Raw genomic sequence first — 27,061 nt, forward strand, 5'->3', positions numbered from 1 at the left:
TACCTCATTGTAGCTTTTTAAACTTTTTTTTAATTGAAGGATACTTGCTCTCCAATGTTGTGTTGGTTGCTGCTGTACAGCAACGTGGGTCAGCTCTACGCTCACATCTGTCCGCTTCTCCTGCGCCTCCCCACCCGCAACCCCACCCCAGCCCTCTAGGTCAGCACAGAGTGCTGAGCTGAGCTCCCTGTGTTACACAGCAGCTTCCTGCTAGCTGTCTATTTAATGCATGGTAGTGAAAAGTCCAAAGAAGAATGCTATTTCATGACCCATAAAAGTTATATTAAATTCAAATTTCAGTGTCCACTGATAAAGTTGTACTGGCCTAAAACCTGAAAACCTGTTGCTTCTTTCACGCTACAACAGCAGGTTGCGTTGTGACAGAGACTCTGTCGCTACAACACTGAAAATATTTTCTCTCTGGCCCTTTAGAAAAAGTTTGCTGACTCCTGATTTAGATAGATGTTCAGGAAAGAGTCCTTAAAGAAGATGACATTCAAGCTGAATTTAAGTGACGAGAATGCTGAATATAAGGTTCAGGATGATGATGTTTGACATCCCAAGAGAGAAGAAGCACTCACAGAACGGCCAGCCTTCTTACTACGATATAAGCTTTGAATGAGGACTTTTAATCTGGCAGCGGGGTGCTGGGCAAACTGGCATGAAGTGGTGAGCAGAGCTGAGAAGGTTGGCAGGTGTCCCCTGCCACAGTCCTAGTGAGAGACAGGCTGTCCTTCTGCTAACCCAGCTGCTGTGGAGACCGAGCTGGAAGGGGTGACATGGCAAAGCACTGGAGAGGCCCCGCAGAGACAAACAGGGATGGATGCAGGGGGTGGGGGAAAGGGGAGAGAGGAGGAGTCGCAGGTCCTGAGCTGAGCCCCTGCGAGAACAGCGGGGCCACTCACTGTCACTTCCGATCGGAAAGATGAGCAGATGTCGGGACACTGAAAAGCTGGCCTGGGTCAAGCTTGAACAGATGAGGTGGATTCAGGGTCATCCCGCCATGTCCCCAACACTGATCACAAGCCCTTGGGGCTGACCAATCTCAGCCCAAACTGAAGCGTGCGGAGTCCACCTGTGCTTCTAGGAGCTTGCATCTGACCCAGACCGAAGAGAACATCCCGTTCTCCCAGTCACGGGCACCTCTTCAAGAGGACGAGAGCCCACAAGCCAGTTCAACACAACCTCCACAGCTGATCAGAACTCTTGGGAAACAGGCACTCTTTCCACTGAAACTCCTTATTTATTTATTGTTAAAGAAATAGCTCTAGAGCTGGTCCAGACTATTTTGTCATTTGCCTGAAGGTGAAGACAACAAAGGGGTACTTAAAGCTGAAAGACCAAGTTCTGATGACGTATCTCTGTTGACCCTAGGATTCATCTGTGCACAAAGCCAACTCTGTCCTTGAACGAGCCAGTAAATTCCTTGTTTCACTTAATAAAGTTTGACCTGGTTTGCAGTCAATTATAAACAAGAGATTTTGATAAACACAATTTGGAGGGAACACGCTGAGCAGTTTTAACTATTGCTTCTCAAGCAATTATACAGCCCATCTTTTCAGAGTCAAGGAAGGTGTTAAGTCAAGGGGAAGACCTATTCCTCTGACTGCCAGCCAAGGCTCTTCATACAGGAAATTCCTCCTGATATAGTAGAAACAACTGAGTTGATACTGTCTACCTCTTTTAAGTGATCTCAGCGGAGTCATGAAAACTCCCAGGCTACCTGATTTTCCTAGATTCTTGTTCCCTCCTCCTGTTGCCCCTGAACTTGAGCTTCTGCTCTCTCCTCAGCCCCTCTGATGGGTGATCCACAGTCTTGCCATTTTGGTTTGACTCGATTTTGTACATCAAGCGGACTTCCCAGGTGCCTCAGTGGTAAAGAATCCACCTGCAACGCAGGATACGCGGGTTGCAATGCAGGAGACGTGGGTTTGATCCCTGGGTTGGGAAGATCCCCTGGAGTAGAAAATGGCAGCCAACTCCAGTGTTCTTGCCTGAAGAATCCCATGGACAGAGGAGCCTGGTGGGCTACGGCCCGTGGGGTCGCGAAGGGTTGGACGTGACGGAGCACTCCGCGCGGCCGTGGTGAGCACACCACGCTGGAGTCTGCCTAACAGTTCCTGCTGCTTCCTCACCCAGGACAGAGCATAAGGGCCTCAAAGACCTAGTTAAAATGAGCAAGAGCAAACACTTTCAGAGCGCTCACAAAGTGCCAGGTACTGTGCATAAAGCAGGGGTTCTCAAAGAGTGGCCCTTGGAGCAGCATCACTGTATCAGTTGGGAACTTGTTGTTCAGTCACCAAATAGCGTCCAACTCCTTGTGCCCCATGGACCGCAGCACACCAGGCTTCCCTGTTCTCCACCATCTTCTGGAGTTAGCTCAAACTCATGTTCATTGAGTCGGTGATGCCATCCACGTGTTTCCTCCTCTGGAGCCTGTTAGAAATTCAAATCATCTGGCTCTACCTAAGAACCACTGAGTCTGACTCTAAGGAAGGGACTCAGCCATCCGGGGGTTTTTAACAATTCTCCTACCCTCTGCTCGTGATTCTGATACACACTCAAGTTTGAGAACCCCTGGTTTAAAGCATCATTTAGATTACTTTTTTCAACCATTTTCTTGACCCCCAAGGTAGGACAGTTACACCCATTTTATAGATGAAGAGACTCAGAGAGATTAGGACATTTGCTCTTACTGCTAGTAAGTGGTGGGGCTGGATCCCAACCTGGGCCTGGCTCACAAACCTCTTCCATGCTCTCCAGCAAAGGTGGACACAGCCCTTCAGCGTCTGTATTCCTGAGCAGAGAGCCTGGCTCACACTCCAGAGGCTGGCAGAAATGCTGCCTCAGACTCACGTCTCCTGTCACCTTTTTGCTGACTCCTAGTGAACCTTAGGACACATTTCTCAACCTCCAGAAATTTCCACTTAAAAAAAAATAAAAAGAAAGACAGCCACAGAACCGAATTCCAACTAATCCCAGCTCAGGTCAACTGAGATCCTAGAGACGGCTCAGCACGTGGAAGACTCTGTGATCATCGGCTTACAACCTCCACTCTGGAAAATCACCTCCCCCTTCCAAGTCCCCATTTTTTGTGCCCTGCATTTCTTCCCAGTTAATATTGTGTGGTTATAGATGCCACTTTGCTTGCAGTGATTTATAAGCAATCGCTAAGGTTCAGTTGTAATTTCCCATTTCAGATGCGAAAATGGCTCATCACGTTCACCACAAGGGCCTCTCTACAATGATATATAATTTAAATATTAACACAAGGACAGAGGAGGCTCTGCAGTTTTGAACTGGGAACTTAGAGATTCAGAGGTTAAAACTTGATAAGGTGAGCTCAAGGAATTAGACGCATTATTAAAGCAAATGCCTTGGTTCCTGACTTCAGAGATTTTCCTCTCATCTTTCAGTTCATTTGGACTTGTCAAAGTGCAGGCCCACAGATGGTATCTTTATATTAGGGCATTTTTCCCCCATTGTTAGGAACATTCTCTAATTCCTGACACAGACCTTTCTGATATAAACTATGCTGTTAGAAAGCAAGCAAAGCAGAAAAAAAAAAAAAAAATCAATGCTGAATCGCCAGTAGGGGCCAGAGAGTCCTGAGTGGCAAGACCAACAAGAGCTTCTGGCAATTCTCTGGGGAACAACCGTGGCTGCCTTGACAGTTGTCATTGGCTCTGGGTTGAGACGGACCCAGAAGACTCTGGAAAGTAGAATATGCAGGAGGCCCATTTCCAGGGGAGGGGACAGTAACAAGGACAGGGGTAGGGAAGGAAAAAGTCAGGAGAAGAGAAACTGAATCGGTGCAAGAAGAAAAGACTCAATGCTTCTGCATGCGTAATGCTTAAAATACTTTTGTGCTTAATTTGGTTCGACCATTCATGGCCTTTGTGACTGAATTGTCTCCTGGTCTGCTCCAGCATCAAGTGGTTACAATTATGGATTGCAAATTTATTGACATTTGACATCTACATCAGCCTTCCTCTGATCAACAGAACTCTTTGCCGCCAAACTGAATAATTACAGAAGATTTCAGCAGTCATGGGGATGCCAAAAAGGTCCTTAAATCATCTTGAAAAAACAATGTGTTCCTCCATTTCATCTCGCCACTGAATCTTCCATCGAGGTCGGGACCACCCAGTGTTGACGCACTGGGGAGGGGGGCGCCGAATTGCAGAATGGAGAGAGGAATTAAATTAGGATTGAAAAACAGGAAGACGAGCACAGCAGGGACCTTTCGTTTGCGTTTCATAATTCCTAGAGAAGCTTACTTATAGTGGTTTACTTTCATCAAAATGGATTCATCCCAGCAAACAGGAGGCGATAGCAAGCTTGGGAGCTGAGGGCAGTCTGGGGGAGATAGGGAGGAGCCGTTGCCCCAGGGCCTCGGAGGCCCGCTGGGGGTCTCACAGTAGGACGCCTGTGGGGTCTGTCCTGAGGCCCTCCGGGTCTTCTTCACCCGATTCCTTTTTCCCTCCTAAACAAGCATACTCCTGAGGGCCCGGAACCCCGGCCCTGCCTCCCCTCCCCCGCGCCCCCGCCCCCTGGCCCCACTGCAGTCAGATCGCTGGTCTCCCTTCTCTCTGCGCCCCTCTCGTCCCTCCCACACCGTAGCCGGAGCGATCTTTCAAACACAGAAAGTAGTTCATGCCACTTGCTACTTTAACTCCCTCCAGCGGCTTTCTGCTGGGCTCAAGGCGGGAAAATACAACCCACAGTTCTGAGCATTTTCTGCAAAGCCCTCCCCGACTTCATGCGCCCTCAGCGGTCCCCTAATGTGCGCCCCCCCAGCCCCAGCTGTCTGCGCCCCGCCTTCCTCTGAGCCAGACCCCCAGCCCCCTTCCTGTTTTCCCAGCTAGCTGGGATGTGCCTCCTTCAATCTGCCACGTGCCCGGCGCTCCCCAACCTCCTGTCTCCTTCCCCCGACCCTCCGCCCCTGTTTAAAGCATGTGGCCTGTCCTAGGCCTCTGCACTACCCCATGATTCTTGGCGGTCCCTCGTTCTAAGAAACTGTTGACTTTTCGTTTTGTGCTCAATACATGTTAGCCATTACCACTGTTATCTACCTGAGTCTTCTAAGTGAGGGCTTCCCTGGTGGCTCAGATGGTAAAGAATCTGCCTGTAATGCAGGAGACCCAGGTTCCATCCCTGGGTTGAGAAGATCCCCTGGAGAAGGGAATGGTTACCCATGCCAGCTTCCTAGTCTGGAAAATTCCCTGGACAGAGGAGCCTGGTGGGCCACAGTCCAGGGGGTCGCAGGACGGAGCGACTGACAATTTCACTCACTGATAAAGGTGAAGCCCTGGACTTGGACCTGAGCCAGTTCACCAGACACAAAGCTGACGCCCACTTTTAAGGCCCTGCAGGGCGGGGCTGCCGCAGCTGAACGCAGCATACACAGGCTCCAGAAACGCAGAAGCACTTCAAGGAAGCACACTGCCCTTGAGCATCTGCCTGTCCGCGGCTCACTAGACAAAGCTGACGCATCCAGGCCGAGGCCACCGTCTGAACACCCTCCAGGCTCTCTGCTTGCTCGGCCGCACCTCTCCAGCTCATTCCTGGGCCAGGCCCCCATTGCGCTGAGGGCTGTGCATTTTTCGGGACAAGCACACTCTCTCTTTTGCAAGGCTTCACTCTCGCTGTTCTTCTCCCCTCAGCACTCTTCTCTGCCTGGCAAGCACCCTGTTATCGCCCCAGCTCAGCCTGCTCTCCGCTCGTGGCCAGACTCCCCCAGCCCTGGGGCCCACCGGTCCAGCACACTTCCTGGGGCGGCGCCAAGCTCCGGCGAGGCCTCTGTCTCTCCTCTGTGACTGGCAGCTCTGGCCCCTGCCCGGCTCACCAGGCTGCCCCGTCCCAGCCCCAGCCACTGGCCCCCATCACACCACAGGCCTTTACTCTTGAGTGACTGCCTCCACCTTTGTCCTTCCCTGTTCCCAAGGCAGGACTCGTGACTCGGCTCCAGCACATTCTAACTGTCCTGGTTGCTGTTATGATTCCAGTTGTTAGACACTTTCACGTGACTTTAATTCTAGGGATGCTGTGTTTTAACGTGAATGAAAGATACCCTCTTTAACTCGATGTGCCTGATACTGTACCAGGAGGATTCTTAGTAGGTTTTAAAAGAGGCTAACTTTATAACGGGGTTTCCCAGGTGGCTCAGAAGGTAAAGAATCTGCCTGCAATGCAGAAGATGGGGTTTGATCCCTGGGTCGGGAAGATCCCCTGGAGAAGGGAATGGCAACTCACTCCAGTACTCTTGCCTGGGAAATCCCATGGACAAGTAGTCTGGCAGGCTACAGTCTATGGGGTCGCAAAGACATAGGGTTGGACATGGCTGAGCGACTGACACTTGCGCACACAACCTTGTGACGTGATCTCAGGCCGGCCTATGCGCAGCTGCTTGACAAAAGAAGCTGCCGAGGGTGAGAGAAGTGACGTGACCTGCCCCTGGTCTCTCAGCTGAAAAGTGGAGACCCGAACCCTGGGCCCAGCTCAGCAGTTCAGGGCCCACGTTCCTCCCCACTGAGCTCTGCCGTGGGCTCCTTCCCAGGACTTCTGGGCCTCAGGAAGCCTGCATCACCTGAGATTTTGTAACGGTCCTTCCCTTGGCTTCCAAAGTCCCCTCCCGTTCATCCTCCTGAATTTCTGGGATGATGCAGTCCCGCTTGGTCTTTGACTTCTAAGCCAGAGCAAACACCATCCAGGAGGGGCCCGCCTCCATGATTACACACACCAGAGGATCCACAGGAAGGCAGCAAAGGGGGAAGTGGAGGCCACAGCTGGGGCGGGCGGGGGAGTCATAAACAATTAAACTCGATAAAATCCGCTGGGGAACAAAAATAGAATTATTTGACTGTGAAATTGAGTAATGCAGCATTGAAAATAACATAACCTGAAACATCATTTTTTTCCTCCATAGATGAAAAAAGTACCAGATAAAATCGTGCAAGTTGAAAGTGCCAATTTTCTGGAGGGCCCAAGTGGTAGGGAGTTGTCTATGTCAAAGATTTGAGCTTTTGAGATATTTAAACTTATTTTTTCTTTTTGCCCATTCATCTTCTCTCCCATACAAATAAGTTATGGATGGGATTCACATCTCACACTTGGGTGTAGCACCCGGCGAATTTAACCCAGGTGATCCCTGAAAGGTGATGGGAAAGTTTTTGTGTAAGATGCCAGCTTGAGGGAGATGGCCCTTTGTCCACACCTAATTTCTAGCTCTGCCGCCTGCTGGCTGTATGAGACCATCGATCACTTGCCCTCTATGAGAGCCGGTTTCCTCCCTTGTAAGCTGGGCTCAATCACTGTTCTTTCTTTAGAGAGCTTAGGGTTAAGATGAATTGAGGTCATGTACACGAAGGGCCTAGCACAATAGCTGTAAATGCTCCATAAATGTTAATCCTCTGTCACTACCTATTGACGACACCAAGGACAATAGTGGACACATGATGACAAGCACTGTTTTTAGCTTTCCTCTTAACCCCACAAATCAACACCGTCCTCATCAACACGTCATTTGCACTGAAATGCATGGGGGACCAAGGCATGACGCAGCCACTGGGGAGGTCGGACTGCTGGGAATGGAGATGTTCCAGGGAGCTGGCAGCAGGGAGAGGAAGGGAGAGTCAGAGGGGAAGAGTTCAGGTTGGTGCTACACCGCCTCCCCGCCAGGGCCCCAGACACCACCCGCCACTGTCACCTCCCCCTCCAAGCTGCTGTACTTCCAGCTGTCCTAGTGGTCTCTCCTTATATCTCTAAATCAGATGGCACAGTCCACCTCATTCTGATTTGAGCTTTAAGTAAACAAATCAGGATTTTTATTTTTTATTTTTGAGGTAGGTGATCAAGAGAGGAGGGGAAGATGAGTCCCGCCTTTGTTCGGTGGGTCAGACCCGGCGCTGAGCGCCACCCGGAATGTGCGCTGTTCCACCCAGTCCTGGACTCAAGCTGAGACCGCTCCCACCAGCCTCCCTGATCAATCCACACGTCCATTCTTTTCGCCAGCTTCACAGCACCGCTGGAGAATGAGCCCAAGAGAAGGGCCCTTTGTGCCTAAGTATATCACACGCTCTCTACCAGTCAAAAACAAAGAGATAAAGAACACTCCAGATAGAACATCCACCAGCACTTTCTGCAGCGCCCTGGACTCCTGGGCTTTGGGAAGTGAGTGTCCTTAACAGCAGGACCCAGTTCTCTAAAACCCCGGCGTGTGATAGTGTCCCAGGCTCGCGGCCTCCCCGTCTCCTGCCCGGGAGCCTGGATTTAGCAGAAGAACAGGACCCGCAGTGATTTCCCGCGAACTCCTGCCCCTTCAGAGGAAGAGACGGGAAGGACAGCGAGCCAAACCCTCGCCTGTTTCGGTACCCTGACGCATTCCACTGTCTCTGTGGCCTCCGTGTCTTTTAACAAACTGCCCCGCGATGCTTGCAGGGCGTGGCAGCGAGACCGATTTAAAACCCCTGCATTGCTAAAACCGCGCTGTTCTTCATCACGTTGAGTCATTTTATGTGAAGTGTCAAGCTCCCTAACAAATAACTCCTGCCAGACAAATCAAGTTCCTCGTCTTAGAGCTGCGGCTAAATAGTTTATAGCTTTAATCTGCTCACCGAGGTGTGCAGTCTATGACAGTAATTATAAATGCAAGGAGAAATTATAGCTGAATGCTTTAACTGCATTAGGAGCTGTTTGATGAACAATCATGAGCGCCTGCTCATTTCCAACAATAGAGGGCAAGTTGGTGTCAATGCATTAGAAAGATTTCAGTTCTGCATGGCTTTTTCTCTCATTTACCACGGAATGTCACTTGTCTCCTATAAAGTAGAAAAAAAGCACCGTGGAACGCTTTAAACTTGATCGTTAAAAAAAAAAAGACAAAGAGAAATGCAGGAGAAAACTGTTTATCGTGATGACTTCTGTTTTCTTTTTTTTTTTCTTCTGTTTTGCTTGGCAGCAGGTTCAGTTCCAAATTAGTTTGTTGAAGGTAACTGCTTGTTTACTTACTAGGGGCCTTAAAAAAATTCCCACCTCAAGCCATTTTTGAAAAACCTTTATAGAGAAAGACTTCTTTCAATGAAGGGCAAGTTCAAGATCCGCTCAGGCAGAGGCGCTGATGATGGTGAGTGTGTCCCTCTGCTAGATCTGGCCCTCTATCTATAGCTACCTAAGCTAATGACACAATTTAGCTCCTTATTTTCCCCTCCTCACTTTTGCAGAAAGACGTTTTTAATTTAGCTGAAGAATTACACAAATGTATTTTAAAGACATAAATCCATATAAAAAATATGAGCTAATTAAAACATTCACTCCCTGTCGCTCATGGATTTTCAATTTAGCGAAAGAAAAAAGAATTGCATCTGGTTAAATGAAAAGATGATACTGATGGCAGATTGGAGTAAATGAAAAATAATGTTGCTCTATATTAAAGCACCGAATTATACCCGTGAGGACAGAGCATTCAGAAGTCCAGATGAGGGGGAAAGTGCAACGAAGCTGGAGACGCATCCATGCAAAAGAGGGTTAAGCCAGAGCGCGGAGGAGATGAAAGTGTGGACGGAGGCGACGCGTTTGTTTCTTGCTGCGCCAGAAACGCTGCGGTCTCAAGGCTGGCCCTGTTTCTGATTTCACATCTTGCTTCCCCAAAATGAGAGTCAAGATGAGGATTAAAAATAATAGTAATTCTCACAGAGTTATTTTTCCTGGGATCTGGATCATTTCTTGGTGAGATGCTCCACGGTGAATGTATCATTACTTGACTGAACAAGGAAATTACATTAAAGAGAGTGAGGATGTTTGGGTTCTTCCCCAGGTCAGTCCCTAGTTCCTGAAGCTGTGGTACTTGGTTTATAGCTGGAGCCTCCCAGAGGCTGAGGCAAGCTCTTATCATCTCTGCACACGTATACCACACTTCATAGACTTTTCTGAGTTGCTGGATGGATTCCTGGGCTTGGGTAGCACTTGGAAACCATCAAGCAAGATGGAGAAGCCAAGATGCAGGAGAAACTTGATGAGTGCTGGGCCATCCTGGGCTCGAATCCTACACTCACTGTGTGTTCTTAGACAAATCACAGACGCTTCTGAGCTTTTGGCAAAATCAGGATGATATGAATACCCATGCCCGGCTCATAGAAAGAGGCCAACAGGTTTCAGCTGTCATTGCTGTCATTATCATTAAATAGTAGGTCAGCGTTTCCTTGAGCTTCCCAGGTGGCTCAGTGGTAAAGAATTCACCTGCCAAGCAGGAGACACAGATTCGATCCCTGGGTCAGGAAGATCCCCTGGAGAAGGAAATGGCAACCTGCTCCAATATCCTTGCCTGGAGAATTCCATGGACAGGGGGGCCTGGTGGGCTACAGTCCATGGGGTCATAAAGAGTCAGACACGACTTAGGGACTAAACAACAACAGCAAGGTTTCCTTGGGGCACCTGCCTAGGTATTAAGTAGCTCAACCCAGGAATACTCGGTAAGTTCTATACACTTTGGGCAAGGCTGAAGAACGTGATAGGGTCCTCGAGATATTGCCTAGAACTAACTCTTCTTGTGAACCTACTATGCGCCAGGCTTTATGGGAAAAGAAATTCATACTTTTACTTGATTCTCATGACTTCCCTAGAGGAGAATTCTGTCCACATCTCAAAGACACAGAAGTGGGGCACATCTTAGAGACGGTGGGGGAGTTGGGGCTTGAGTGCAGGCCCACAGGCCCGGACCCATGCTGGTCTGTACCACCATCCTCTCCGCTTCCCCCGGGACCGGCCCCTGCTGTGCGCTCCGTCCAGTGTCTGCCCCAGAGCTGTGTGCACGGGCAGCCTCCGGGCACACTCTTGTCCCAGTCGGTCACCGGCTGACTCCCTGGGGTTAGCACGGTGTTCGGCATGGAGTGATGGCTTTCTTGATGGGTGACACTGAGCCAGAGGCTCAGACGGTGGAGATGTGAGAAGTTCACGCAGACTCTCTCTGCTTCCATTTCTCCCCTGTGAAGTGGCTGAATCAGGCCCTACCTCGTACGACTGTTTGGGAGAATCAAGTGAAACAGTGTCTCTGTGGCTGCATGCTGCAGGCCTGGAACATTTCATCAGCACGGCTGTTGGTTCCTGTCTATACTGCTTTGCTAATAGAGCCTGGGGCACGGTAAAAGCACAGCCAGTATTTGACGACAGATTTGAGAGGGGAAGGAAGGTAGGCAGGGAGAAATGGAGGGCAGAAGAAGGAAAAGCAAGGAAAGAAAGACTGTCGTTTACTAGATGAAGGCAGGCAAGGTTGATGCCTGTAACAGCCATGAGCTGCTATTGTTTAGTTGCTAAGTTGTGTCCGACTATTTCTTGACCCCATGAACTATAGCCCACCAGGCTCCTCTGTCCATGAGATTTCCCAGGCAAGCATACTGAAGTGAGTTGCCATTTCCTCCTCCAGGGGATCCTCCCAACCTAAGATGGAACCCATGCCTCCTGCGTTGGCAAGCAGGTTCTTTACCACGGAGCCACAAGAGAAGCCCAGCTATGGGTTAGCCCAGTCCATCTTCTTCTTCCCAGGCTGCCTTATAACCCCTGCTGTTAGAGTTGCCAGGTCTAGCAAATAAAAACTCAGAATGCCCAGTTACTTCTGAACCTCAGGTAAGCAATGAACACTTTTCAGTATAAATATGGCCCATGCACTATTTGGGACATGCTGATTCTAAAAACGTATCTGTCATTTACCTGAAATGCTAGTTTAGCTGGACACCCTATATTTTATCTGGGAACTTCACATGCTGTTCACCCTGAACATGGGTTTTATCAAATCATCCACAACAAAGGTGGCAGCTTATTGGACCAGAATTCCTTCCCTCTATCAGTTTCAAGGCTAGGTGTGATGCTACACTTGTGCACTCTTGTGCCTTGCGGTAATGACTATAATTTCAAGTCCTTATGCATCTTGGACTCATTGATTTGCTCTTTGTTTAATTTCTGATTTTCAAGAGCATGTGGTTTTCAAAGGTATATACAAATATCTACTGAAATTATCTCGGATTACTTATGTCTTAAATTAGGGATGCACATTAAACATATTCTAATTAATTTCTCATGAAAAGTTGCATTTAATATTTGGCAGAGAATTTTATAGAATTTAAGATTTATCTTTTAAAAAAGAGACCTAGCTAAGAAAATAAAGAAAATTCAGGTCAAAATTCCCATCTTGCATAGAACATAGATACTGTAAAACTCTCAAAATGTTCATAAAACCTTGACCATCCCTCTCCAAATGACACGTCATTTTTGTGCAACTCATGCGATCAGGCATCCTAACTGAAATTAGAGTTCCAGATAGCAGTGATCTCATTCTGTAATCATTTTGTATCATATAAGCACCATTCTGAGCAGTGGGCAAGGTTTTGCATGCATATTGTCAAAGAGGGCTGTAGGGTGGAGGGGTTCGTTTGCAGCTGACCAGAGCCCCAGAAAGCTGCCTCTGTGCAGCTGTGGGAGCTGCGGGGGCGGCGGGGGCTGCAGGGCATCCTTAGTATCGACGCGAACGCCGAGCACCCACACCGTTGTTGATGTGCACGCAGCAGAGACAGTCTGAATGATTCCCGAACACTCAAACCTGTTTTTCTGCAATCCTCTGTCAGAATCACAGCACACTGGTGTTTATCTAAGAAGGGTGCTTTGTTTTCATATAATGATAATTCTGCAATATGATGCTCTGAAGGTCCAAATCAGAAATATTTATTCCGTACAGACGCAGAAGGATGAGACAAGAGCTAGCCTGTCTGAGTGTTTAATAGACTTTTAAGTACCTTTGAGTTGGCCATGACTGAGTGACTAAGGAGCATCAGGCCCCTTTGTATAGCTCTTTCCCAGTTACTGGGTTTCCTTGGCTTCCCTAGAACAGTTATGTGCGTTTCAGATTTTGACTGAGGCTTTCTGTTTCTCCTTATTCTCTATCTACATATCGTAATGTTTTGACTATGATATTAATTTTAAAAAACGATTACAGACCTAACATGGAGAAGGCAGACAGTTGGTCTTTATTGAGGCAGAGGCAGACACAGCTATTTGTTGTTTTCCTCAGGGTTGGACCTGCCACTCTGAGGCTGGAAACATTTCTCTATGTGTGCTCCGTGGGTATCCACCTTTTTTTTTTTTTTTTGAAGGACCAGGAAAGCATAATAGCAAGTTACATAAAGTTTAAAACACTGTATAGCAAATAAACAGGTGTCATGGAACCCCAAGCTCACATGTAGATTCAATAGATGTATTTCAGCTTTTCTTTCAATATAGCGTGAGCGGAACAAACCATGCTTAGAAAGCAAGAGAGGAATCTGCCAGGAACACACTTTAATTATCGTGATAAAAACATGCAAACAAAACCAAAGTCATCATCTGGGCCCAGAGAGCCATCTGCATGGTGGGACGGGTTCCCCAGCCATCAGAGGCTCTTAGGTCATCTCACTGAGAGGATAATTCCAGATTTCAGCCCCTTGTTTCATTCTGACCGTCCTCACGTTGGGTAAATCCTCCTGTATGATGTGAAGTGAGCCCACATCCACACCATAGTCACACCCGGCCCCACCTGCAACTCTGCTCCTGCTCATCGCTTGAAGGCTTGATCTGAAATCTCCTGTTTAACAGCAAGTGCTCTGACAGCAGGAGGTGGGGAGGGCTTATATCGTTGACCCTGAGCAGCATGTGTTTGAACCTAATGAGGCCACCTGTAAGTGGAGTTTTTTCAAAAGTATCAATAAACACTACAGTACTACACAGTCTGGGCTGGTAGAATCCACAGGTGTGGAACCTCGGATACAGGAGAAGCAGGGGTACGGAGGAACTGCCACGCGGAGGGCCGACCAGCAGTGACACACGGATTTTCTGCTGTGCAGAGGGTTGACGCCCCTAACCCCTGAGTTATTCAAGGGTCAACTGCATGCTATTATTAGCTATTCATATCTGACTGCATATGTAACTAAAAAGACTAATCTGTAACCTGGCATGCCATAAACTGGGTTGGCAAGTGCCAGCGTTTCAAGTCAGGTGGGGTCTTGTTTCGGGTCGTGGCCCAGAGCGCAGGCCAACTGATGTGTGGGAGTTGCTAGCGCATGGGGGTGGCATCATGCTGGAGCAGAGAGAAAAGGAGGAGAGAAAGCACACAGGGCGACCAAAGCGCTTTCCGCCTTGTTTGTGCCCAGTGCTTGAAAATGGCTGGTGTAGCTAGTCTGCCAAGGAATTTGACCTTGAATCCGTCTGCCTCCCTGAAGGGGACAGAGACCGCCTGGGCCCTGCTGACTCTGCCAGGCATGGAACGTCGACGATACGTGATGCAAATTATCTCGGAGCTGTGGGACCCCACATGCATTGGCAATGAGTGTGCCATTTGTTTCTTTATATAAAATAAAGTCTCAAGCCATGCATTGCATCCACCTTTGCTAAAGGTGGACTCTGATACGAGCTTTAACTTAAGAGCAACCAAAAGACCCGGGAAGAAAATAAGCTTCCTCTCTTTTCATCTGAGTGTCCTGCAGAGAAGAGGATTTTCCTACCATCTGACTACAGGGCACATGCCCTTCACAGGAAACCGAATGCACAGGAAATAAACAAATTGGAGGGGGGTGGGCAGTGGAAGGTAGCAATCACTGCAAATAAGCTGCCAAAAGCATTAATTATAACTAATAATGATAAAGCCAGCTTTAAACTATTCGTGAGTTGATTAAGAAGTCTCTGTCGAGTGGCTGCCCCCAGGAACTCCACAATCTTTATTCTCTTGCTATTTCTTTTTAAAAACTTTCATCACTTTATAAGTCATTAGCATGACTGTAGGAAGGGGAGGTAGGGAAATGGGAGTGTAAGAGAAGTCGGTACTCATTAATTACAATGAGGCAGAACCTTAACGGGACCTCGAGACTCGGGCCCTGGGTCACTAAGATCACGAATCAAGAAGCAGTAACCTGTGAGCTCCGACTGTCTAAATCTATTTGTTCTATTCCCCAACGCTAAACTGCAGAAATTGAGAGGATGGTTAGGACTTATTTATGTTCTGGTCTATTCCAGTAGGCTACAGTCCCTCGTGGTAGGGAGAGGTCAGCTGCCTCTAAATAGAACCATCTCCCTTCTGGAAGCACCTCACAAAGTCCCCGGCACGACCGCCTGGGAGCAAACCCATACCTGCAGAGCTATTCTTCATCCGCGTCTGTTACAAACTGGGAATGGTGTTCGGGTGACTTGCTGTGCGTTTTGCTTAGGTGGAGTTTTACTGCATGTTTGCTCACAAATGTCCGACAGCACAACTTACACTTGAATTTAGAGTCCGTGTCCTCTTCGCCAGCTACAGTTTCCGGCGACCGCTGAGCCGACGACAGCCGGGAGATCTCCTGCTCCGGTTTGCCTTGCTGCTCCACGGCCAGGCGGGTCATGTCCTTCATTTGGAAACCCAGGTGGGACTCTAGGTGACTGATGTAGGTCGACGGGGTTCTGAACTGGGAGGCGCAGTCACTGCAGTAAAAGACAGGGTGTCCTTTGTCCATGTTTTTGAGGAACTTGGTCCCACCCGTTTTCCTAAGCTGGTACTTGACGTTGGCGAGCCAGTGGCTGATGGTGGTCATCGAGAGTCCCGTAAACTTTGAGATCTGCATCCGCTCTTGTGGGCCCAGGTCGGACAGCAGGTATTTGCCCTCGGAGGTCTGGAAGAGGCTGGAGGCAAACTGAGCCTGCAGGATCAGAAGATGCTGGGGGTTCCAGTTGGACTGCCGGCCTTTCCTCTTATGCAAGGTGGAGACCTCACTGGACACGTCCTCGAAGCGCCTGACATCCATCTCCAGCTTCACGGGAGGGACCCTGGGGGAGGCGGCGGGCTTCGGGGTGGTGGCCTTGGGGAGGATCTTGACCATGTCAGCGATGTCGGACAGGGCGTGCTTCTGGGGCGGGGACGTGCAGGACTGTGCTTGCGCGGACTCGGCCTTCTTGCTCTTGGACTTGGTCAGGTCGATGGGCTGATCGTTGTTCTCGAACAGATAGCGTCTGGACACGCTGGCCGGCCTGGTGGAGGGCGGACTCAGGACCGGCTTGTCCATGACGCTGAGGCTCGGCTTGTGAAACATGGACATTGTGCTTGAGCTTGGGCTGGAGCAGGAGGGCGCGCGCAAGGGTTCCGTGGCTTTGCCCAGGTGATTGTTCAGGACGGACTGCAGGGCGCTGAGCGGGTTGATGCTCGGCAGGGCCGCGGCGGGGTTGGTGAGGGCGGAGCTGTTGCTGAGCGGAGACGCGGGCTCCAAAGCCTGGGCTTGCTCTTTCTCAGCGCCCGCTCTCAGCTTTTCCTCCTCCTTCGGGGGGCGCGGCTCAGCCTTTTTGGACTCCGTGGGTGGTTCGCTTTTGGGGAAAGCGTGCCCCTCGCCATGGCTGAATGAGGGTGCCTCCTCGCGGGGACTCTCCTTCCCACACTCCCTCACCGCCTCCTCTTTATCCTCCGGCTCCTTCTTCACTTGCGTGTAGGGGGCCAGGTGTGCAGGCACGGACACCAGTGGCATCACTTTCCACTTGGGTGCGATCGGCCTCAGCTTGTTGCTGAGGTTGGGTCGGATCTGCAGGACCTGGGAGCCCATGGGCAAGGAAGGCTTGGTGCCGTCCGAGAGCTGGTAGGCTGCGTGGATGCTGGGGTACGCGCTCCAGCTGGGAGCCCCATTCTGGGCTTTGTTGATGGCGGTGGTGACGGTGTTTTCCAAAGACTTCAAAATGTCCCCCCCACCCTTCGCGCCATCTTCCAAGTCCTCCTCCGTCAGGTACTGGTACTTTACTGTGGGGTCTGGGGGCTTCTGGAGAGTGGCTTCGTAGTCCCCGCTTTGCATGACTTTCTCGTCCTTGTTGATCTCCTCTGGCTTTTCCTTTCTGCTGTCCTTCTTCAGCTCCGTCGAGGAGGCTGCGCTGTCAGAGGCGGAGTTACTTGATGGCTTGGGAGCCAGGGCATCACTGTTTGGGGCATCTGACAATGACTGCATCTTCTCCACGGCCAGGGGGTCCAGCACCAGCTGCTTGCCTTTCTTGGAGGCGGAGCTGGTGACCTTGAGGAAGTGGCCGGTGACCATCATGTGGGTGGTGAGCTGCTGCAGAGTGTCGTGGGAGCTCCCGCACTCCATGCACTTCAAGATTTGGGACTTGCAGGCCTCGAACTGCCAGGTGTAGCTGGCACCATTTTGGTAACCATAGCGGTTGTTGCAGGGCAGTTGGAGGCTGGCGTTCTTCTGGGGTGGAAATGAATCTGCAAACGACCCAGTGGTCGAATCCGGGGAGCACGGCCGGTTGACGTCAAAGACGCGTTTCTTGGCGGGAGTGACCATTTTTGATGAAATGGTTGGGACTGGCTCCTTCAAAGGCACTTTTTGGTAATGTTTTGTTTTGATCATGTGGACACTCAAATCCTGGAGGGAATCGAAGGAATCACCGCAAAACATGCATTTCAGGACCTTTTGAGCATCCTCCTTGTCCATATCCTGGAAAGCCCTCTTCCGGGGCTTGGAGTAGCTCGTGGGTCTGAGCTTGTCCTTTTTGCGGTTGTCGTCTTGGTAGTGGCCGGTTTCATTCATGTGCACGGTCAGCTCGACCAGGGTGTCGTAGGCAGCGCTGCACTGCCTGCAACGGAACCTGCTGGCCCCGGTGAAAACAGCCCCACACATTTTGCTGCTCTGCCGGTACAGCTGGACCGAGCTGAAGAGGCTGGGCTTTGACACAGACCTCGAGGGCAAGTTCTGCTGCAGGCTTTTGGACAGAGCGTCTTGGTGCCAGTCGAAATCCGTCTTGTTGCTGCCGTTTCGGGTGTCACAATTCCGCCTCTCGCTGTTGGACAGCTTGAAGCCAAGACCCAGGCCCGACCAGTAGGAATCGGACAAGATGTTGGCGTAGACGGCGGTCATCTTATCCATGCAGCTGTGGGCTTCGTTTGGAAGCTTGGGGTGCACGCTGGCTTTCTTATCTGTGGCATCTCGGCTGCACACGCTCTTGATGTCTGACACCTGATCGCTGGCATCGCTCAGCAGGGACTCGTTCTCGGCGTCCTGGTTGGACAGGTGGCTTCCTGGAGAGTTCTGGTAGCTGAAGCAGCCCTTTGGCTCGGGGCCCGTTTCAAGCTCCTCGTCTGTCCCTGCGTCATTGCTGCCCTGAGGTTGAGCTCCCGAACCACTGTCTTCCTCTTCCTCCTCTTCCTCTTTGATTTCCTCCTCTTCCTTCAGCTGTTCCTCCTGGGCATAGCCTGTGAGAGGAGAGGAAGAAGACATGAAATAACAGTAGCAGGTGACATATTCCACCCCCATTTCCCAGCTCAGACCAAGTGCCTCCCACACGGAATGAACAATTGAATTGACGCTTTTATGAGCAATGAGCAATGAATAAAGGAAAAAGCCAGATGATGTCTTTTGTGCCATCTAATGCCTTCTTAAAAGAAAACTGGAGGGAGTCATCTTTTGAACTGTGGTGTTGGAGAAGACTCTTGAGGATCCCTTGGACAGCAAGGAGATCCAACCAGTCTATCCTAAAGGAAATCAACCCTGGATATTCATTGGAAGGACTGATGCTGAAGCTGAAAATCCAATACTTTGGCCACCTGATGCAAAGAGCTGACTCATTGGAAAAGACCCTGATGCTGGGAAAGATTGAAGGCGGGAGGAGAAGGGGACGACAGAGGATGAGGAGGTCGGATGGCATCCCTGACTCAATGGACATGAGTTTGAGTGAACTCCGGGAGACAGTGAAGGACAGAGAAGCCTGGCGTGCTGCGGTCCACGGGGTCGCAAAGACTTAGTGACTGAACGACAACAATCATTCTTTATAAATGCTTAGAATCCCAAGTTTATCATTTCAATGTTTAAGGGCTAATCCTCCAGTGATGGGACAGTCTCCAAACTCACGTGCATGCCTTTCAGAAAGCTGGACTGAAATTCAGATTCTATCAAAGACATATCTCTACAAGAAGGACATTGGCTCATAAGCAAACAAAGATGACCCTTGGCATCTTCGTGGCAAGGTTTACTGTGACACTTGACCCTGTTGGCATGCAGTCATCTTAAATCATTTTTGAGTGCTCAGAAGTAATTTGGATGCACAACCATTATATTTTTGAGAGCCAGTGTCTCTTTGGGTACAACGGCTTTATTTGCAGAGAGTTGCACAGCAGGAAGAGAGATTATGGAGTATCAAATAAAGTCTTCCACTGATAGCTCAAAAATTATGTAAGCTCAGCAAATATAATGATTTTGAAATAATAGCAAATGGTGTTAGAAAGGGAGATTTGGGAACTATTCTATTATTCTCAAACAGGTTTATGAAGACCTTTCCAGACAAGGCTGAAAGTGCCCTCTCGATCTTGTGCCTGTAATTTCAAATGCACTGTGATTTGTGGGTCCCCGTCATGAGATGCCAATTATATGTTTGATTTGTGGATGCAAAATGCTATTGGGGATGCATGCTTTCCTTTCTCAGAAAGGATTTAGGACCAGTAATTGCATCGGGAAAATGAAGGCACGAGAGAGCCGGTGCAAAGGGAATTGATAGGCAGATACCCATCAGTGAGGTGAGGAGTGTGACTGTTTGTGCCCATGCACTCATTTTCTTCACCTGGCCTTTTCAGAGCCACGTGGATAAAATGCAGCCAAAGTCGTGCCAAAGCAAGAGACATTTGGTCTTAGATTTGCACGGGCTGCTCGGTATCAGTGCAGTCGTTTCCCTACGAGGTTCTGTCTCCCCTCTCAGTGCAGGGGTCACTTGGGAGAGTCCCCAGTGCAGTGGTTCTATTTCCATTCAGCAGTGGTAATACTTGAAAAAGGGGTGATCAAGCAGGGGAGGTCTCTCCTGTGAGAGGAGAGAGGAGAGAAGGGGTATTACTAGAAACAAAGTGCCTGCAGCCAGGAACTCCAAGGGCTCCAAAGACTGAACATGAAGAATATATTTTTTTCAGATTTTTATTTATTTATTTTCCAAAATTAGTTTTTTTTTTTTTATTGAACTGTAGTTGATTTACAATATTGTGTTAGTTTCTGGAGTACATCAAAATGATTCCGTCATATGCATTTATATGTATATATATATATATCTTTTTAGATTATTTTCCATCTTAGGTTATTACAAGATATTGAATATAATTCCCTGTGCTGTGCAGTAGGCTCCTGTTGGTCACCTGTTTTATATGTATGAGTGTGTATATGTTAATCCCGTACCTCTAATTCATCCTTTCTCGATTTCCCTTTGGTAACCATAAGTTTGTTTTCTATGTCTGTGAGTCTGTTTCTGTTTTGTAAATAAGTTCATTTGTATTGTTTTTTAGATCCCACCTATAAATGATATCATTTAGCATTTGTTTTTCTCTGTCTGACTCACTTCACTTGGAATGATAAACCCTGGGTCCATCCATGTTGCTGCAAACGGCCATGTTTCATTCTCTTTTATGGGTTACTAGTATTTCATTGTGCGTGTATTCCGTGTATGTATATGGACCTCACTGAAGATGAAGAATATTTGTTGAGTAAGTATTCTCTCTACATACATTCTTTCATTTTTATCAATATCCATATGAAGTAGGAACTATTATTATTTTCATTTCACAGATGCAGAAACTGAGGCTCTGATGTTAAGAAACTTTCCCAAGGCCACAAAGTCAGCGTCGCAAGATCGTGCCTGAATCCACCGTACACGTGCGATGATCCATGGTCTTTACCCCCAGGCCCCACTCTCTGTTTACTACCAGTCTAATGAATAAGAAAACTTTGCAGAGAGCCAAAGGGTAAAGGTTAAGCAGAGAGATTTTCTTGAGATGTGTCTGAATAGATAACCACCTCCGAGGGGAGAATTCTGGGAATAATGGAGACGAGAGGCCGTGATTTTAAGGGTTTATCACAAGACAAGAGGAAATGTGAAAACGCAGCCTCGCTACTGGGTTTATGGGTGTGTTCATTTGTTTTTGTTCCTATTGGTGTTGTGCTTTTCTTTCCTAGCAAGTGGATTTTTCATTCAACTGGTATTGCTGGTCTCTAGTTCCATAAATTGATTTGAAGGAAAAAAAACTTCTCAATCTAGACAAACAATCATTAATAAGTGATCACTACCTGCAAGAAAACCCTGTGCTGTGTGTGTGGGCTGAGTCCCTTCAGTCGTGTCCGACTGGGCGACCCCATGGACTGTAGCCCGGCAGGCTCCTCTGTCCACGGGCTTCTCCAGGCAAGGATATTGGAGTGGGTTGCTGTGCCCTCTCCAGGGGATCTTCCCGACCCAGGGACTGAACCGCAGCCTCTTATGTCTCCTGCACTGGCAGACGGGTTTGCCGCCCCTCATATAGCCCCAAGAAAACTCTAGAACCGGATGAGACAGCCCCAGCCCGTTCTCACTGCATTGTTTCTTCTGGAATAGTTTGTATGTTTGCAAAAACAGTCATACCGTTAAGCTGAAGGAGAAGGTCTTTTCACAAAATCAATAAATCAATTGCAGAGCCAAGCAAAATACTCCAAAGAATCAGGCAAATTTTGCCCATAATGCAGAGTCACTTTTGAAAATTAAAAGGGCTTTGCTACTCATACTTTGGGAGGATACAGATTGGCCAGGACTGTTCCAGGTTAAGACATATAGTCACCTCAGCTGTGAGCGGAAGAATCACCAAAACACGTCAGCGCCCACACACAGGGCTGGTGAAGACGCCGAGGGCAGGGAGGGGAGGGCTGCCGCTCATGACTGAGGGTCAGCGACCGCCAGGTTTTATTCACCTCACTCCTTTCAGCGCCCAGCCCAGGGCCTGACTAGCCGCTCCATCGTGTCCGACTCTCTGCAACCCTGTGGACTGTAGCCCACCAGGCTCTTCTGTCCATGGGATTCTCCAGGCAAGAATTCTGAAGGGGGTTGCCATTCCCTTCTCTAGGGGATTTTCCCAACCCAGGGATTGAACCAGGGTCTCCTGCATTGCAGGCGGATTCTTTACCATCTGAGCCACCAGAGAAGCCTGACACTTAATAGGAAGTTGGGAAATAATTCATATTACGTTGTGTATGTGCTGAAAAAATACATGCAATCAGGGACAGGCATTTGTACACACACACACATACATGCACACCCCACAGACAATCTGCCTGGCCAGTATAGCCACTTTCACACAAGGAGAAAAGGAGTGTGTGTGAGTGTGTGTGTGTGTTGAGTGTGTGTGTGAGTGTGTGTGTGTGTGAGTGTGTGTGTGAGTGTGTGTGTGAGTGTGTGTGTGTGTGTGTGAGTGTGTGTGTGTGTGTGTGTGTCCTTGTCAATGCTGACATTTGGAAGCTGAGCTTTCCAGCCCAGCTCAACGTCACAGTCTATGTCCTTCTAAATGGATTCCCCGGAAGAAAAGTCGAAGACAGCAAATGCCTCCCCCACAATACAGATAAAATTTTCTGCTTAATTAGGCATTGACATGTTTACTATAACCTTTACAGAAGAGTAACTCGTGCTGAGAGACCCTTTTTGTCTGTTTTCTTCTGCAGAACAGACTCAATCTCATGCACCCGATAAAGTAACACATTGAAAAGCCTCATAAAAAAAAATGCCAAAGCATCTATCAGAGTAAGTGTGTTTGAACAATGGCTAGGGGTTCCAGGGAGTTTTACAAAACACATTTTAATATTATACATTGAAGACTGTTCACTTAAGTGGCTCTGTTTGCTGTCGGCAGCTGAGAGGAGAGAGAAGGGAGACAGGCAGAGTGTGGGTGATTGGGGTGCATAACGAGTGTCTCTCTCTGTATTGATGAGATTTGTTTAATAAGATTGCATCATGTGTAAATCTTGGTAAAGTGGATTAGTTGACTTTATTCCCGGCAAGTTTATTCCTATGAATACTTATTTAGCTAAGATGATGATCACAATGATGCCGAGGCCCACAGAGAAAGAAGTGTCCTCTGCAGAGCCTCCTTGTGGATTCTGGGTTGAAGGTCAAACTTTCTGGTGGCAAACGTCTCCCTCTCCAACCCAAATGTCTAATTTCATCCCTTAGCACTGCCTGACAGTGTCCACTCGAAGCAGCCGTATTGCCAGGACAGCTAGTTCATGAGCACACTCAGCTCCGTGCCCAGAAATTCTCTGGCCAAGAGGACTCCCCTCCACCCCCTCGGTCACTGCTCTCACTGCTCTGGCACTACTCTTCTTTCTGGTGACTAAGTGGGCTTCCTGCTCCCACTTCTTCCAGCCTGTTTTCCAGAGAACTGCTAGAACGGGCTTCCCAGGTGGCGCTAGTGGGAATCCACTGCCAATGCAGGGTTGGGAAGATCCCCTGGAGAAGGGAAAGGCTACCTACCCTAGTATTCTTGCCTGGAGAATCCCATGGACAGAGGAGCCTGGCAGGCTACAGTCCAGAGAGTCGCACAGAGTCGGACACGATGGAAGCGACTTAGCACACCAAAGCATGAGACTCAAGAGATGCAGTTTTGATCCCGGGGTCAGGAAGATTCCCCTGGAGAAGGAAATGGCTCCCCACTCAAGTATTGTATTCTTGCCTGGTAATCCCATGGATAGAGGAGCCTGGTGGGTGACAGTCCATGGGGTTGCAAAGGAGTCAGACACACCCTATCTCACACACACACACACACACACACACACACAACTGCTAGAATATTCCTTATTAAAGATATTAGTAAGCAACTGGCTGCTTTAACTCCTGCAAGTCTTTCTGTTGCATTGCACACATATAAATAAATTACAATAAAATCAACCCTTCACCTGGAGCCTGAGCACTTGCAGGATCTGGCGGCTGCCTTTTCGCTGTATCACCCAGGACTCTTGCCTCACCCTCTGTGCCTGCGGGACAACAACCCACGTGCTCCTTCTTGCATCTGCCAAACTCTCCTCGACTGTGACTCTTTGCAATTGCAGGTTTCTCTGCTTAGAAAGCTCTTCCTCTATGGAAGTTGGTAGCTTTTCATGCTTTAGAATTCAGCTCAAACGGCCCCTTCTGGGAGAGGTCCTCCCTGACCAGTCACCCCTTCTTTGTTTAATTCTAGAGCATATCAACCTATTTACTGAAAGCACCATGGCACTGACCATACTCTGAAATCATCTCGCGGGCTTGTTTATTGATTAATTATGTTTTCTCACTAAATGTAAAGATAGAATATCTGTCTCCTTGGAGACAGAGACCTTGCTTCTCCCCGCACTCAGATCATATTCTGGCACTGAAAGATGTCCACAGGTTATCTAAGTGAATGAACAAATAGATAGATCATACAATGAAAAGGGATTAGTCCGGTCGCAATCTCTGTCTCAACTTCTCAGCAATGCAGTTGGCGCCTGTGATGGGTAAATCTCCCCACCCCACACCCCGATCTAGATCAGATGTGAATTACAGCCATTCGATCAACTTTCCTCAATGATAAAACCAGAGAGACCCCACAAACCATCTTTTCAGAGCATCCCAGGCACCTACACTCTTGTTGCCAGAAATCCCTGACCTGTGGATTGTAGCTTTTTAAGTATGAAGACTGTAAATAAGCATCAAGACTGAAAACTACTTATCGGGAGCAGAGTTTGATTCAAAAAAGAGTCACACAACTTTGAAAGTATGGGTAGTTTTTGTCATAGATAAAACTCATTATATGTTCTATGATATATATTACACAAATATTAGCCTGGTCTTCTCCCAAATTCTTGATTGAAAAAGGGGAGAGATGTCATTAGAAAAATACACTATACAAGCTGCAAACTTTTTACTCTATCAATAGATGGGTGAAATTCAGAAACAAATCCTTAAATTTTAGACATTTCCTCTTAAATCAAACGTTAATAAAAACAAAAGGGAAACAATTAAAAAAAAATACCACCTCAGTTGTTCCAAAAACCTGTAGTCAGAATTGTTCAAATAAAATTGTGCAAAATAATTCATGGGTAGCAGGATGTGAGAGAGAAGACTCTTGCTAGGCATCCATTTTTGTAGTTGCCTTGAAAATCCACAATAGAGTGTTTACAGGAAAAGCACTGACAGTTTTTAAAGTGGCAGAAGAGGTGGAAGAGTTATAACCTGAGAGGATTATAAAATTCAAGAAGGTTGATTTTTTAAAATGAAACTAGAATTCAACCAAGACCTCATTTAAAAACATACCCCGTGGTGACAGGATCGTTTTCGCCAACCCACCCCACTAAATGACAGTTTAAAATCACAAGAAGATTCCACAGTGCGTGGGGCAGGCGTAAATGAGGGAATCTCAAGAATTCCTGGCTATGGACCCGGCTGGTCCATGAAATGATGACACAGGGAGGCTTCCCTGTCACGAGCCTCCAGTGTTCTGGCGACTGTGGTCTAGAAACCTGTTAACATGTATATTATTATTGGCACTAATTGGCACTCGTGTTGGCAGGCTGAGTAAAAGAGCTGGAGGATTTACTGTTCAAGGAGACTGAGCTCCTTTCAGTGGGGACTAGGCCCAGAGTGAGGGCCGTGCTGAGCGGCTCGATCTGCTTTGTGTCCCAGGAGGTGGTCGGCTATGGGGCTACAGGATCCTTGACACCATTTCTGAACAGAGACCTAACTTTACAGAGAATCCAGATATCACAAGTCTCAGCCTCCCTCCCACCCAGAGAAATCTAAGCGCAGGCATATTTCTAAACAGAGACATTTTCAATTCAGTTTTCATATAGATTTTTATTCCTGCCATACCACACAGAACTCGTTAACATAAGCGTGACTTGTGTGCACAGATTGGGAGCAGGGCTGGTTCTTTCCTCCATCTGAACGTCAGGACTGAACACATACAGCTCTTCATTTAAAGGGATGTTGAAGATGGAGTGGTTTGATGACAGGAGGCTTCTCCTGGGCCCAGCAGTGCTGTATAGAGATGGATAGAGAGCTTTCTGAAGGTCATCAAAACAAGAACATCTCTCTTATTATTTCCTGCAGATGTTGGCTAATTGGAACATTTTATATGCCCAGTGGATATGTATCAGGTGGGGTCTGTATGAGGAAACAGCCCACTTACTTACTGGACTCTAGTTATAGGCACTTTCTGGGGCCATCATCACAGCTCTTTGGACTGTAAAGCTGTTTCCAAATCATGCTCTGTGACTTTCTCCACTTCTTGGTCACCAGCAAAAAAGGACTAAGCTCGTTTAAATCAGAGAAAGTGGATGCTCTGTCATCCTTTTGTGGTTCATCTGTTTACTCATTTTATCAAGAAATAGTTATTTTGCCACTAACACAAATCACATACTTTAGTAAAATTGCACGGGGACTTCCATCACATTGGCTCGCCAATGGCCCAGGAGAGTAGAGAGTTCAGCTACGGAGAGAAGATGGGCATGGGTTTGGGGAGGAAAAGGTCATGAGAAGGTCATGCATTACTAGAGGAAGTTAGGTAACTTAAATGGGCAGCGTAGATCAGATGGGAGAAAGACAGTCCTGAGTTGCAAAGGTAAGGAGCGCTGTTGATCAGTTAGATCAACATGGAGACATTGTGAGTCACTGGAAAGTCCATGCCACATTGAAAGAGTACAGCTGCTACTCAAGATACAACCACAGGGTCCAGGGTTGTCTGAAATTTTGTTTGGCCAAACCATGTGGAAGAAACCAAATATGTGTAGGGCCCATTCGTCTGCGAGCTCTAAACCCAAGGAATCAGGGGAAGCAAAGAGTTCGAAGATGTGGCTTGCTCTTCCTGTACTTTCTTGTACCATCTCTTTGACCTTGATTCTCTGTCAATTCCAAATAGAAGTAACCATCCTAAGCCTGCCTATCTCTTAGCATTTTGTTAGGACAAGGGAGGAAATGGAAGAGAAAGTGTATCATAAACCTTTGCTACTCAAGAGATGGTCCTTGGATGAGCTGCAGCATCACTTGGGAACTCGCTAGAAATGCAGACTCTCAGGCCTATTGAATAAGAATCATTTAACAAGATCCCTGGGGGATTCATAGGTTCAAGAAAGTTTGAGAAGTCTTACTGTAAATTGTGAAACTGTTAATTAGGAGCCAGATAATTGGCAAGCTACTTCTCTCTGCGTATGTTCCTGTGTTTATGGGGGTACCGGTTTTGGAAAGAGAATACGGCTTTGAAAGTTTCAACCTCTTCTTTCTAGGGACCAAAGGAGGAAATATCTGTGGCTTAGAC

The 27,061-nt window shown here is 48.1% G+C and overlaps 1 protein-coding gene across 3 annotated transcripts in view; it reads right to left on the reverse strand.

Moving 5' to 3' along the window:
• TSHZ2 (teashirt zinc finger homeobox 2) overlaps positions 1 to 27,061 on the reverse strand; it is a 500,614-nt gene that overhangs the window by 184,938 nt on the left and 288,615 nt on the right. Inside the window, exon 2 of one of the 3 annotated variants that reach the window (XM_055393838.2) lies at positions 15,272 to 18,217. In XM_055393838.2, coding sequence (XP_055249813.1) covers positions 15,272 to 18,217 — 2,946 coding nt within the window. Of the gene's footprint in view, positions 1 to 12,374; positions 18,218 to 27,061 lie in introns of those variants that run through there. The other 2 variants (XM_055393820.2, XM_055393813.2) reach the window with 2 other exon arrangements.

The sequence above is a fragment of the Moschus berezovskii genome, chromosome 15 (assembly GCF_049115385.1).
Source record: "Moschus berezovskii isolate FMDL1 chromosome 15, NW_MosBer_1.0, whole genome shotgun sequence".
NCBI lineage: Eukaryota > Metazoa > Chordata > Mammalia > Artiodactyla > Moschidae > Moschus > Moschus berezovskii.